This window comes from Gossypium arboreum, chromosome 3 (genome assembly GCF_025698485.1).
Source record: "Gossypium arboreum isolate Shixiya-1 chromosome 3, ASM2569848v2, whole genome shotgun sequence".
In the NCBI taxonomy this organism is placed as follows: domain Eukaryota; kingdom Viridiplantae; phylum Streptophyta; class Magnoliopsida; order Malvales; family Malvaceae; genus Gossypium; species Gossypium arboreum.
Genome location: NC_069072.1, coordinates 3,029,739 through 3,042,601, shown reverse-complemented (window position 1 = coordinate 3,042,601; position 12,863 = coordinate 3,029,739). Strand labels below are relative to the sequence as shown.

The following is a 12,863-nucleotide window of genomic DNA, read 5'->3' as shown; positions in this document are numbered from 1 at the left end:
AATTTTGTATGTGATTACAAGAAATAAATGACCAAATTTTGATGAATGATTTTTGTGGTAAAATTATTGATTACAAATCAAGATTTTATCAAGAAATAAATTCATTACAAAATGGCAACTGAACTTATTTCAATTTATAAAAATTTGCAAGATAGCCTATATGTTTTAACCAGAAATGGTCTACATCCCCCCTCCTCCAGCGGCGGTATCTTCTACGTTCTCTTCGCTGTACCGACCTTGAGATCGATTCCGATATCCATTCCGTTGTAAGCAATAGGTGCATACATCCAAAGATCATCGGAACTCAACAACTGCAAGATTCCGAAATAAGGAAACGAAATTAAATTAGGAAAAAAATATAATAAAAGAAGTAAACTCTTAGAAATATCGTCATTGTCCTCCGTCTGGGTTTTATCTCTTGATCGACTTCAGGTAGACGATACTTCAAAAATTTTTTCGAAAAAATTCGGAAATCACTCCAATGAAGTGAAGTTTATTACCTTAATTTGTAGCTGCAAAAACTTTACATATTGAACAGCTTCTTCAAGCATTGTACTAATATCAACCTTTGTTCCATTAGGGACAAGATTCTGTAAAATCCTCAATCTTTCATTAATCCTTTCCCTTCTTTTCTGCAAAACCAATACGAATTGATCGGTTTAGTCGGTTAAGCAACAATGCTTTAAGCCAGATTTGCCTTATATGTGTTACTTACCCTTGCATAAAGACTTTGTGGATCAGTGGCTGCTCCCCTACTGGCTCTTGTTTTGCCATTCAAATTCAGTGTTGTTTCCCCCTTTGAGCCTGAGCTCGCACCACCATTCGAGTCGTCCTCCGAAGAGCAACTGGCCCAGCTTTGCCCGTTGAGACCGCCATTACCGTCTTCGTCATCATTGGCCGCAATGGTCTGGTTCTTCTTAGATCTTCCATTTCTCTTAGTCTTTTGAACCTGCACACACACAAGTAAAAAAAACAATCAATGATAAGCTGAAATCAAAAACATTTCTTTTCAAGTCTTTTTTTCGAACACTTACATGAACATCTCCTGAATTTCGAGATCTCTTGTTACTACTTTTCTTCTCAGGTTCAGGCTTCGGTTCTTTTTCAACATTGCCATCCTTACCCATTTCTGGGTTCAAACAATCATCAGGTTCAACCAGAAAAAAACCAGTGTTGGTCCCATCTTCCATACAAAAATCCATTGAAATGGGGCTATTATTGGTTACAAAAACTGGGTATGAATCACTCAAGTAATTGCTCATATCTATGTCAGGGAGCTGAGGACAATTACTCAGCAATTGAGCCATGAAATCAGCTTCTTGATCAGTTGTATACATCCCACTGAAACAACTCCAATCTCCTAAAAGGGTTCCCATTGAATCCATTGAAGAACCAAAAAAAGTGGGTTTTTTGAGTTCTTTTTGGGGCTTCAAGTTATTGAATTAGTTTTGATCCTTGAAGAGAAACAGGATAGAGAGGGCTATATATATGGGAAAACAACTGTGAAGAATGTCACCAACAAAAAGCATTGACTCGTGCAACAATATCTTCATTTTTTTTTTATAATAATTACCAATTATTATGAAAGAAAGCTCGTAATGAGGGGTCCCTCACAAAGAACAACTCAGAAAAGGATTAATAATGGAATCAATATATTTTTGAGCTTAGCTCGAAGACGCCTGGAAACTAGACTGTTTTTTAACTAACTGTACTCAAACGAGAATGATTTAGTACTTAAAACATGAACTAAGATTAGGTGGAATACGACAAAACAAAATTTGGTCAATTATAAATGGTTTATTTCTTTTATCGGTCTTTGTACTCTTTGCACATTTGAAATTTAGCCCCTTTACTTTTTTTTTTTTAAGATAAAACCATGGATGCCTTTGTTCGTAAATGGTATTTAAGTAAAGCCAATGTTATTGAGTTAGACTAGACTAGTCAAGCGGACTGGTTAAACCAAAAATCGTTCAGTAAAAAAGTTGAATCAACCTTTGAGTAAATTGCTTCAAAACGATAAAAGTCTAAAAACTGAAAAAAAAAAAGTTGGCAGATTGATTCAGTTTTATAAGTTTTAAAATTTTAATTATTTATTTAATTATTGTTGAATAAATTATCAAATCGATTGAACTGAAAATTGATAGACCGATTAGTTCAACCACCGATTCAAATCCAATTAAACGAGTTTACTATCTCCTACTCTTTTGATTTAATAATGGAAACTGTAAAAGTACTTCATTAAATTGAATAACGTGACATTTAAAAAAGAAAATTGCTCACATGGCTAAAGCTATGTGAAAACCACATATGTATGAAGAATTTTACAATCCCAAATTTAGAATCAGAAAACATTACAAACCCAGATTCGACATTTTTTTATTTGCTTATTTCCCTTCCAGCAAGTAACATAATCCAATTTAATGGAAAATCAGAAAACTTGTTGAATGTTTTTGTGTATATATTTTTCAAAGAGGCTAATTTCCTTACTCTTATGATACGGTTTTTGGATGCGACATATTAGGTAAGCTCTCATGCATGTCAATATAACTATGCAACTATTCTAGAATAAACACGTGTTCTTTAAATATGAGTTCATTTGCATGATGACGCTAACCATCCCGCGTGCAAACTCATACTAGCGAACTATGCAAGTTATGACAACTAGATTGGGTCGATCCTAGTTGGGTATCTAGGTCGCAGGTCGGTAATAACAAACACCATAACACAACTCAACTTTGCTTATTAGATCGTAGTATTAAAAGTTGCGGTCTAAACTTTGATTGTACAAAAAAATACAAGGACCGAGAACACAATTAGATGTCCAGAAATATTTTGGTGAAGAGGAATGGGAAAGAGAAACACACCTGGCAATGGGTAGACGTGGGGGGGTCTTAACTTGAAAATATCATAAAATTTATAATAAACATATATAGTAAGTTGAAAGTATAGGATGAAAATGACACCTTAGGGAAAGGGGTCGGCCAGATCGTGGAGATGAGTATTTTGGCTGACATTCTCAACCAGACATTAATATCTGATTTTCAGATACTTTGTCTCCTTTTTTACGAGTGTTTTTACAACTTTTAGGAGGAATCTCTATCTTCGTTGTTATAAGAACCCTAAGAAATTCTTTTGCATGTACTTGAAGAAGATCATAACCCAGATTTTTATGAATATGTTTTGGAACTGTTGGTGACTAGGTTATGGCTTTGATTTTTAGGATATTCTATCATGTAATTTACATGTACTTAGAGTATTTTTTTTCAATAAATGTAAAGGTTTAGATGAGATCTTTCTATATTCGATAGTTATATTGAGTCTCGATTAAATTTAGAGTTGAACTGAATCTAAACTCTAAATGATGGACGAATCTCTCCTAGAGCTGTTTATTCTATCTATGAAACTTGAACTTGAAACCCTATTGAAAGGATATCCAACTTTTTATCGCTCGACCAAATATAATTTTCTCATTTTTATTGTCATGAACTTGCCAATTTTTTAATATATAATTTAGTTCTAAGTTTGACATTTTTTTTAATATGGCACATGTGTTATTTTTTGGTCCAATGTGGTATTTCTATTTGACAAAAGTTATACACTTTTGTACTCGGCGGTAACAGTGCTAACTTTTTAATTATTAATTTTTAGTGTTTACCTCAGGTTTTAGACTTAATTTGATGAAAATTAACAATGAACTTTCATCATATCTACCCTAAAATCAAACTAAATCATATCCATCGATGTATTTGATAAATTAAACGCATAAAATTAAGTAAATTCACAATTAATACTAAATTTATTATATTCATATAATAATGAAAAACACAAACTTAATAATATTAACAATTAACTTCCATCAAATCAACTTTAAAATCTAAATTAAATATTAATATGTTATATAATTATAGCAAATGTATAGGATTAGGGTTTACTTAATTACTTAAAATTATATAATTTAGAATTCTTTTAAATATTTTAATCTTAAATTTAACATTAAAATATTCACCTCGATAATGAAGTTGTTAAATTTTATTTTAATATTTTCACAATTTTAAAGTTATTCTATACCCATAACGAGTTTTAATGCTTCCATATATTATTTAATTTTACGAGGAATGTAAATTTTATTTGAATAGTAATTTTATTAAAATATTAATTATATCTCCTTACTTAAAGCACAATGGGGATAATCAACATTGAATTTTTTTCATCCTTTTATTTTCTCAAAACAATTAAAATAATAATTAATTATTACTTGATTAATTACATAAAATTATTTTGTTTATAAAAAAAGTTAAAATCATTTAAATTATGCAAAACTACATTTAACCTTAATCATTTTTTGAATAATCTCGTTATAGGTTCTAATTACATCTATTGTTTTGACACAATACCATAGCCCATTCTCAACCCATAAATAGGAGGATAATGCGCTTCAGCACACATAACCCCACATCCTCTTGCATTGACAATAATGACCATGCCAAACGAGCTAAAACTCAATCGACAACCTTAATCATTTTCAAAAAAAAAATCAAATTTAAATAGAAAATAAAATCTAATCTAAAATAATTGTAGGTTAAAAACAAAAATTCTCTTCCTCTATCAATAAATTCATTCATATATTCTCAAATCTATCAATCTATCTATTTATCTATCTCTCACTATATCATATCCATTCTTCCCATATTATATTTTATTATACTAAACATATAAAAAAGTCAAAATTCTCCATGTGTGTTTAAGATAATGTAATGACATATATACCCTTTTACACATTGGCTTAAGAAATTATTATTATTTTAAATTTACATCATATAATAAAATTAAATTCAATCTAGAGTATTAATTTAATTGACACCGATATTATTGTAAACTCTTGTTAATTAAGATTCAAGAATACATAGACACCTAATAGGTAAATATAATTAATTAGGAGTTTGGGATTTAGAATAAATTAAGAAATGTATAAAAATAATTGTGATCACATGATAATTAATGGGTAATTGTAAATTAATTAAATTCAAAGGACCTTTCTATTTGTCTAGCTTGATAAAGTTTTTTTGTGTTTTTTTTTAACAATCTCATTATAGGTTTTGGTTATATCTGCTCTTTTTGACATAATATTTAGAATTATCCATAGCCCTTTCCCAACCCATAAATAGGAGTATAATGCGCTTCGGTGAACTGAAACTTACGTTCTCCTACATTAGCAACAATGACTATACAAATCAAACTAAAACTCAATCAACTTCATAAAGTATTTTTTAATTACTATAAACATATTATAGATACAAAACTCAAATTATACCCTAACACCATATTATTTATCTTATTTTTAGATTAGTTTTCTATGTAATACAAGTTTAATCATCATTAATAAATTTTTGGGTGATTCTTACACATGGGAATGAGGATGATTAATGTATTGAAAGATAATGATTAAAAATAAGGAACATATCTCACTTTATTTTCAACTCAACTTCTTATTTATTATTTTATATATTGTCCTAGTTGTCTTTGTGTTTTTTTAATATTCATTTTATGTAAGAATTTATTATTGAACAATAAATATATTTATTAGAAAAAGTAATGATTAGTGATGAATAAAAGTTGTAGGAAATATTTTCATGGAGGTTCCTATAATAGGAGTTAGATTGTATTTTGTTTTATATATTCAAAAATGAATAAATTAATCCATATACATTAGATTAAAGAGTAATTTTTCTGTTAAAATTTTCGTCCAACTGTACTATTACAACTTAGGATTGGTGACGAAATAACCATAATAGAAATTGATGGAATTTTTAACAGAATGATCAATTTGCTTCTTGATACAACGTACAGAGACGAATTTGTCATTTTTTGAGTAAATGGGATAAAATGCAATTTGACTCCTAATACATGAGCCACCATGATACTTTTACCAAAAATAGTAATAGAATGCAAAGAAATCCAAAATTATTTAATAAAATTCATTAATAAATACTCTAAAACACATATTTAAGGTAAAATGTACAATTACAAGTATAATCATAAATAATACGTGTCCAAATAATTATAATGAAGCAAATTATTGCAATGTACAAAGAGACTAAAAATTAAAATATATCCAAACTTAAATTAGATATTTTTTTGAGGAGTTGAAATTAAATTATATTCTTTTATGATAGTAAAATGTAATTTCACCATTTTAATAGCCTATATCTTTATAATTTTAAATGATTAAATTAATTTTTATTATTATTGGGATTACTAATTTAAAATTTTATAAATTATAAAATGGTCTAAATAAAAATTTTCTATTTTAGGGATCAAGCACTACCAGCCCAGATTTTATAACAAATAAATTTCTAAAAAAAAAATAGAGAGTAATATTATGAGCATATACGATACAATGAAGTCCAAAAAACTTTATAAAAATAAATATATAATTTTTTTGAATAATCTGATCATATTTACTTTTTTTGACACATGTTTAAAAATATTCATAGCTCCCCTTCCCAACTCAAAAATACGAGGATAATGCAGTTCAGCACACTCGAACTCACACTCTCTTACATTGACAACAATACCCATATCAATTGAATTAAAATTAAATCGATAAAAATAAAATAAATTCTACATTCACTTCACACACAAAACAATCAATAATATATACTATTTACACCAACAATAAAAGTGTACGTTTCAATGTCATCATGTACATACCTAAGATTCCGGCGATTTTTCCTCTCATTTTATTTTTTTTTCATTTTTTATTTTTGAATTTAAAAGGAAAGAGAAATAAAATAAAATAACATAAAAAGGGTTTCCTCCTAATTAATTAGATAAATTATATTTTTTTAATAATTATAATAATCAAATATTTTAAAGCTGAAAATAAGGCCGGCCATTGCACGATCTTTGTTTGCAGGGTTGGACTGAAATAAATATGTGTTAAAAGTTCATAAAAATAAATAAATAAAGGAAAAAGGAATAAAATCCCAGCAGAATTGCAACTATTTTGGAAATTCATCAAATCTGATTTTGTTCTTCTCCTATCATAATAATTATTATAAATTCCAATATTTTTTAAAAATTTTTATCCGACTATAAATTTAATCCTTATACTTTATAAAATTTAAGAAATTAATTCATTTACTTTAATTTCTCACAAGTCAGTCCTCGTATTTTCTCAAACTAAGAACCGAATCTAAAATTTATCAGTACAACAATTTATATATAAAAATAGAGGGTAAAAGCCAATCATTTAACAATTTTATTTGCAACAAATTAACAATTTATTTACCAACTGAACTAAAAGTTTTGACAAAATAAAATATAGGGACTAATTTCTAGATTTTCATAAAGTAGAAGGGTGCAATTAAAAATTAGACCAATTTGTTTCTTTGGTTCATTGCCAGCCTGCGGGTTTTATGTAGGCTTTTTAATTTCTCAAGAGGACAATTATTATTATTTTATATAATTAGCATAATTACAATTAATATAATATTCAACCTTATCTCATTAATCATCATTTTTTGTGTTAATTAATAAATAAAAATATTGATTACAGATAAACGAAAATAATAGTTTAGTCTAATTCCACATGTTCAGATATCTCTTTTGAATTTGTATGCTAAATAATATATATATATATATATATATTATGATATGCTTTGTCGTTTTAACTACGTGGCTTTTTCAAGCTATTCTTTTTCTTTTTAATTTTAAATGATGGGAACACAATTATTATTTTTTTATTTTATATGTATTTTACTATTATCGTTTACGTAAATCAACGTAAATAATTATAAATCGACATTGTTGTTATCTGATGGGGCGTGGAATTGAGTGTCTTGAAAAATATTATTCTCTTATTTAAAGGTTTGAAACCTATAATGAAATTAATGTTATATATATATATATATATATGTCACCACTTTAATATCTGTAGTTAAGTGATAGAGTGGCATAAATTGTAATTTTATTTATGAAAAAATATATTTAATATTTATTAATATAAAAACTCAAAGAGGTCATTTTATAAAAGAATGAATTAAATTAGATTTAATTAATTTTTAAAATTTATTAACATCATATTAAAATTTAATTCGATTAAGCTCATAAATATCTGAACATTAGATATATAAATAGAGATGTTAAATTTAGTTGTAATGTTTTTATATATAAAAATTTAAGTATTGAAAATTAAATATCGAATTTATGTTATAAAATTTATTTGATATATTATTTAAAATTGAGTATGAAATACAATTAAATTGTTTAATAAATTTAAATTTTAAAACTTTAAATGTAAAGTGGGGATAATTTAAGGTTAAGAATTAGGATAATACACTCGAGGTTTCTAAATTATTAGTAATTTTACATTCAGGTCACTTAATTTTAAAAAATTATAAAATGCTTATTGAACAATTTAGAAGTTTTTATTTAAGTCATCAGACTGTTAAAATCGTCGTTATATGGCCTTCTCTGTTTGCACCGTCTACACCAATTGAAAACTCTCATTTCTCTTCTCTTTTATAGTTCAGGTTTTTTTTTTTCATAAAACAACATTCTTCTCTGATCTTCAACATTAACTGTCAGATCGACTTGGACTTAAGTTATGTTCTTCTTCTCATCAATGGGTATTAATCTACCACACCGATTATCAAATTGTCTTGGAGCTTGTTAGTCACAACCCCATTGAATCAAATAAAAACTCTCGAATAGTTTAATGACTAATTTATAACTTTTTAAAGCTGAGCGACCAAAACGTAAATTTACTAATAACATAGTTAATTGTAGTTTCACCTAAAAATTATAATGCTGGTTATGATAATTTAAAATAAAAATGTGGTCCAACAAAAAGCATGGTCCATGCAGTGAGGGACATAAATCAATATATTATAAGCATGAGCCATGGCCTTAGGTCTACAAATTGAGCCAAATGCCAGTTAGACCATGGCTAATGCCGGCCTAACATTTGGCCCTTTCATTATTGTTTACTATAAATGTTAATATAACAATAATATATATATATATATATTTATTATAATAATCTGTAGCTCTTTCAGAATGTATATGATTTTATTCTAAATTAAGTAAATACATTACCTAAATAAATTAATAATAAAAATGATATTTTTTAACTATTAAAATAGTCACTTTTGTTTACCTCAGGTTATATTTTAGCCACTTACGTTATCGCGTTATAATATTTTATTCACTGAGTCGTTAATTATTGTTAACGGTGTAATAGTAAGTTAACGTGGCACGTTAAATCATCATTTCAAACGAAAAAAATTTAGGTTAATTTATACAATCAATCTCTATTTTTTTTCGTTTTGAGCGATTTAATTTTTTTCTTTTATGTTTTTTTAACTTTTATATTTTTTTGATTCTCTTCTACTTCTCCCTCAGTTTTCCTCCCATCTCCTTTTCTTTTAACGTAGTTTTTCTATATTTTTCATTTGTTAATGCTAGTTTCTATACTTTTATTTTTTTGAACAATTTAATTTTTTCGAGTGAGGCGAGCTTATGAACTAGTTTTAACGAATGAAAAATATAGAAAAAAACTACGTTAAAAGAAATGAGAAAGGAAGGAAAATAAACAGAGAAGCAAAAGATAATGGGAAAAAAAAAGGAAAATTAAAAGAACATACAAGAAAAAAAGTAAATTGTTCAAAATGGAAAAATATAGGGGTCAACTGTAGAATTTAACCTAAAATTTTCGTTTAAAAATGACGATTTAACATGCCACGTTAACTTACCGTTACACCATTAATAACAATTAATGGCTCAGTAACTAAAATGTTACAACACGATAATGTAAGTGACTAAAATGTAACTTGAGGCAAACAAAAGTGACTATTTTAATAATTTATCCTTCTTTTTTCTTTGAAAATAAAAGAAAAGAAAAGGAAGAATGTTGGTATGCAATAATGAAAAGGACATTACAATTTAAATAAAAGAAATTAATTTTTTTTTGTCAAACCAACGCGTAAGCTATAGGTCAATAACCCCATTTTTTTATTTTTTAAATAGGAGGAATATTGTTGAAAATATTGCATGAATGTTATTAATAGTATTTTTAGTCTAAAAGGGTTTTAATTGTAAAAAAATAAACATTAAGGATTAATTTCATAATTAAGTATTGAAGCATTCTCAACTTAATTAAATTATATTTCGAATTCGTCCCTTAGTGTGTTTGGACTTCATGCTTACTAAAGGGGATTATTTAATTTTAATTAATTACCAATATAATATTTAATATTATCATATTTAATTACTATTTTATTACAATGCACCTTCATGATTTAATTAAAAACTAATAATAGGAAGAATGTAGACTAAATTGTTATAATATCCTTCCCATCAAATTTAAAATGAATAATTTAATTAAAAGTATAAAAAAAACAAAAACAAAGGGTGAATAGACTATTTGGTACCTAAGTTTAACTTTAATGCCCAATTTGGTACTTCAATTCTGAGTTTTTTTTTCCATCTAAGTATCGGGGTTTGGTTTCAATGTTCAATTTGGTACTTAAGTTTTTTTTATCCTATTAGGCAAGGGCGAAACTAGGGGGTTGGTAGGGGTCCAACCCCCCAAAATGGAAAATTTTATATTTAGGCCCTTTAAAATTTTAAATTAATAAAAGTAAAATTACACTTTGTCCCCCCTAAAAATATAAAAATTTGATTTAATCATTTAAAAATTTTAAAGATATAGGCTATTAAAATGGTAAAATTGCATTTTTGCTATCATAAAATTTACAATTTAATTTCGGCCTCCCAAAAAATTTTATGGTTTCGCCCTACAATTAAGTACGACTATTTTACTAGAGCACATGTGTCAAACATTTATTGGTCTAGGTACCAATTTGAACAATGAAGCCAAACTTAGATACCAAATTAGGAAAAAATAGGCAAGTACCAAATTAAATAATGAAGGAAGGCTTAAGTACCATATACTAATTAACCGAAATTAAAATGTAATTTTGTTTTAAATAGTTGACATCTATCCCATTCCTTATCTTGACACCTGTCAAGCCATTTGCTGTTGTTTTTTTTTTTCCAACGCCTTTTGCAGATTTTTTTTTTATTTCATATCAATGGTCAATTTTCACATTTGGTACTTATTTATGTTAGATTTAAGATTTAATCTCCATACATCAATTTTCTATATAATTTGGTACATCGACTTTTATAATGTCATTAATTAGTTTAAATACTTTATTTTGATTAAAATAGTGACATGAATTTTAAAAATTTTAAATTTATTTGTTAAATTCAAGTCCACTACAATATCATTTTTGTTACATGACAACTAAATGAGTATTTTTTAATTTCAAATATCATACGGAAAATGTAAAAGAAAATTTTTAATGGTGTTAACAACTAAACTTAAATTTTATAATTTAAAAAGAATGAGAACTAAATTCTGAATCGGACACCACCAGCTTTTTGCTTTTTTTTTTTAGATTATATAACAATGGTTAAATGTTAGTTTTTGTCTCTATATTACGCTCAAGTTTAAAATTTAAGTCTCTATACTTCAATTTTGACATAATTCCATACATAAACTTTAATAATGTCATTATTTAATTTATATACTTTATAAAAAATTAATGTAAATTTAAGAATGGTTAACATCGTTCAAATTTTCCGTTAAATTTAAGTCCATTGTAATATCATATTTTTGTTAAATTATTACTAAGTAGTTTTTTAATTTTTTTTATATTTCAAGATGTAACATAAACGAGTTTAATAGAATAATTTTAATCATATTAACAACTAGACTCAAATTTTTAAATCAGAAAAATAAAGATATTAATTATTGAAAATAAAAATATAAAACTCAATTTTAAATGCACAAAACATATTTTAAAACTTTCAAATATATCCCTCTAATTTAATAAAAAATTAGAGATGCCATTGAGTTTGGAGGATAATAGGATGGATTTAAGAGAATGAGACCTACAACAACTAGGTGAGATACGAGAATCCCAAAGTTTGTGATCTGGAACTCTCTTTTGGTTGGACTCAAAAGAAGGAAATTTGGGTTCTTTACACAATAATATTAAAAAATAAATAATTATGAAAATGAGACAAGTAAAAGTTAATTACGAAAATGGGCAAATTAAATCGTCCACTCCATTTTATCCCCAAATCATGCGGTCATCTTTAGTTTAAAAAAGAAAATAATATTTTTTGATGTTGTCTTTTGTGTGTCAGACAGCACCAATATATATTTTTTAAAATACTTAAGAAAATATGAATATATCGAAGAACAAAAAAGTTATTTTTTTAGTGGTACTGTCGATGTGTCAAGCAGCATCGACAAAAAAAAAAAAACACTAAAGTTAAAATGATAGCCCTAAAAAAATAAGAAAACTAAAAACTCTAAATCCACTTGCAAAATTTTTATGAGAAAAGGAAAAAGGAAAACTAAAAGCTTTGGGTGGATCTTGTGTAGATTTAGAGTTTTCTTCTTCTTTTTTTTTTTTTTCCCTCATAAAAGATGAAGGAAACAGTTTTGCAGGTGGATATGAAATTTTTATTTTTTTAGGGTTATTTTTTGAACTTTAGTTTTTTTTTTCATTTCTAGTCAATTGTTTTTATTTTTACCAGTGTCGCTTGACACACCGGTAGCACTATTAAAAAGTATACCCATTTGAAATAAATACATATTAATATCATCTGATATAGTGGTGGCACAAAATAAATTTTTTTAAAAATCTAATTATGGCTATATAATTTATGAGGAAAGTGGGGTGGTACTACCGACGTAGCAGGCAAAACTGGCAAGAACTGTTCAATTTATCTATTTTTATAATTAAAATTTTATCTATTTTATTTTCGTAATTATTTATTTTTTA

At 26.6% G+C, this 12,863-nt stretch overlaps 1 protein-coding gene across 1 annotated transcript; it reads right to left on the bottom strand.

The window, feature by feature from the left end:
- LOC108485952 (transcription factor bHLH84) lies at positions 1-1,385 on the bottom strand. The gene is made up of 4 exons (XM_017789789.2): positions 1,035-1,385; positions 716-949; positions 501-632; positions 1-311 (listed from the first exon to the last, which is right to left on the bottom strand). Exons 1-4 carry the CDS (start codon positions 1,383-1,385, stop codon positions 213-215), a joined length of 816 nt encoding a protein of 271 aa, XP_017645278.1. The 3' UTR covers positions 1-212.
- Positions 1,386-12,863: the final 11,478 nt, after the last annotated feature.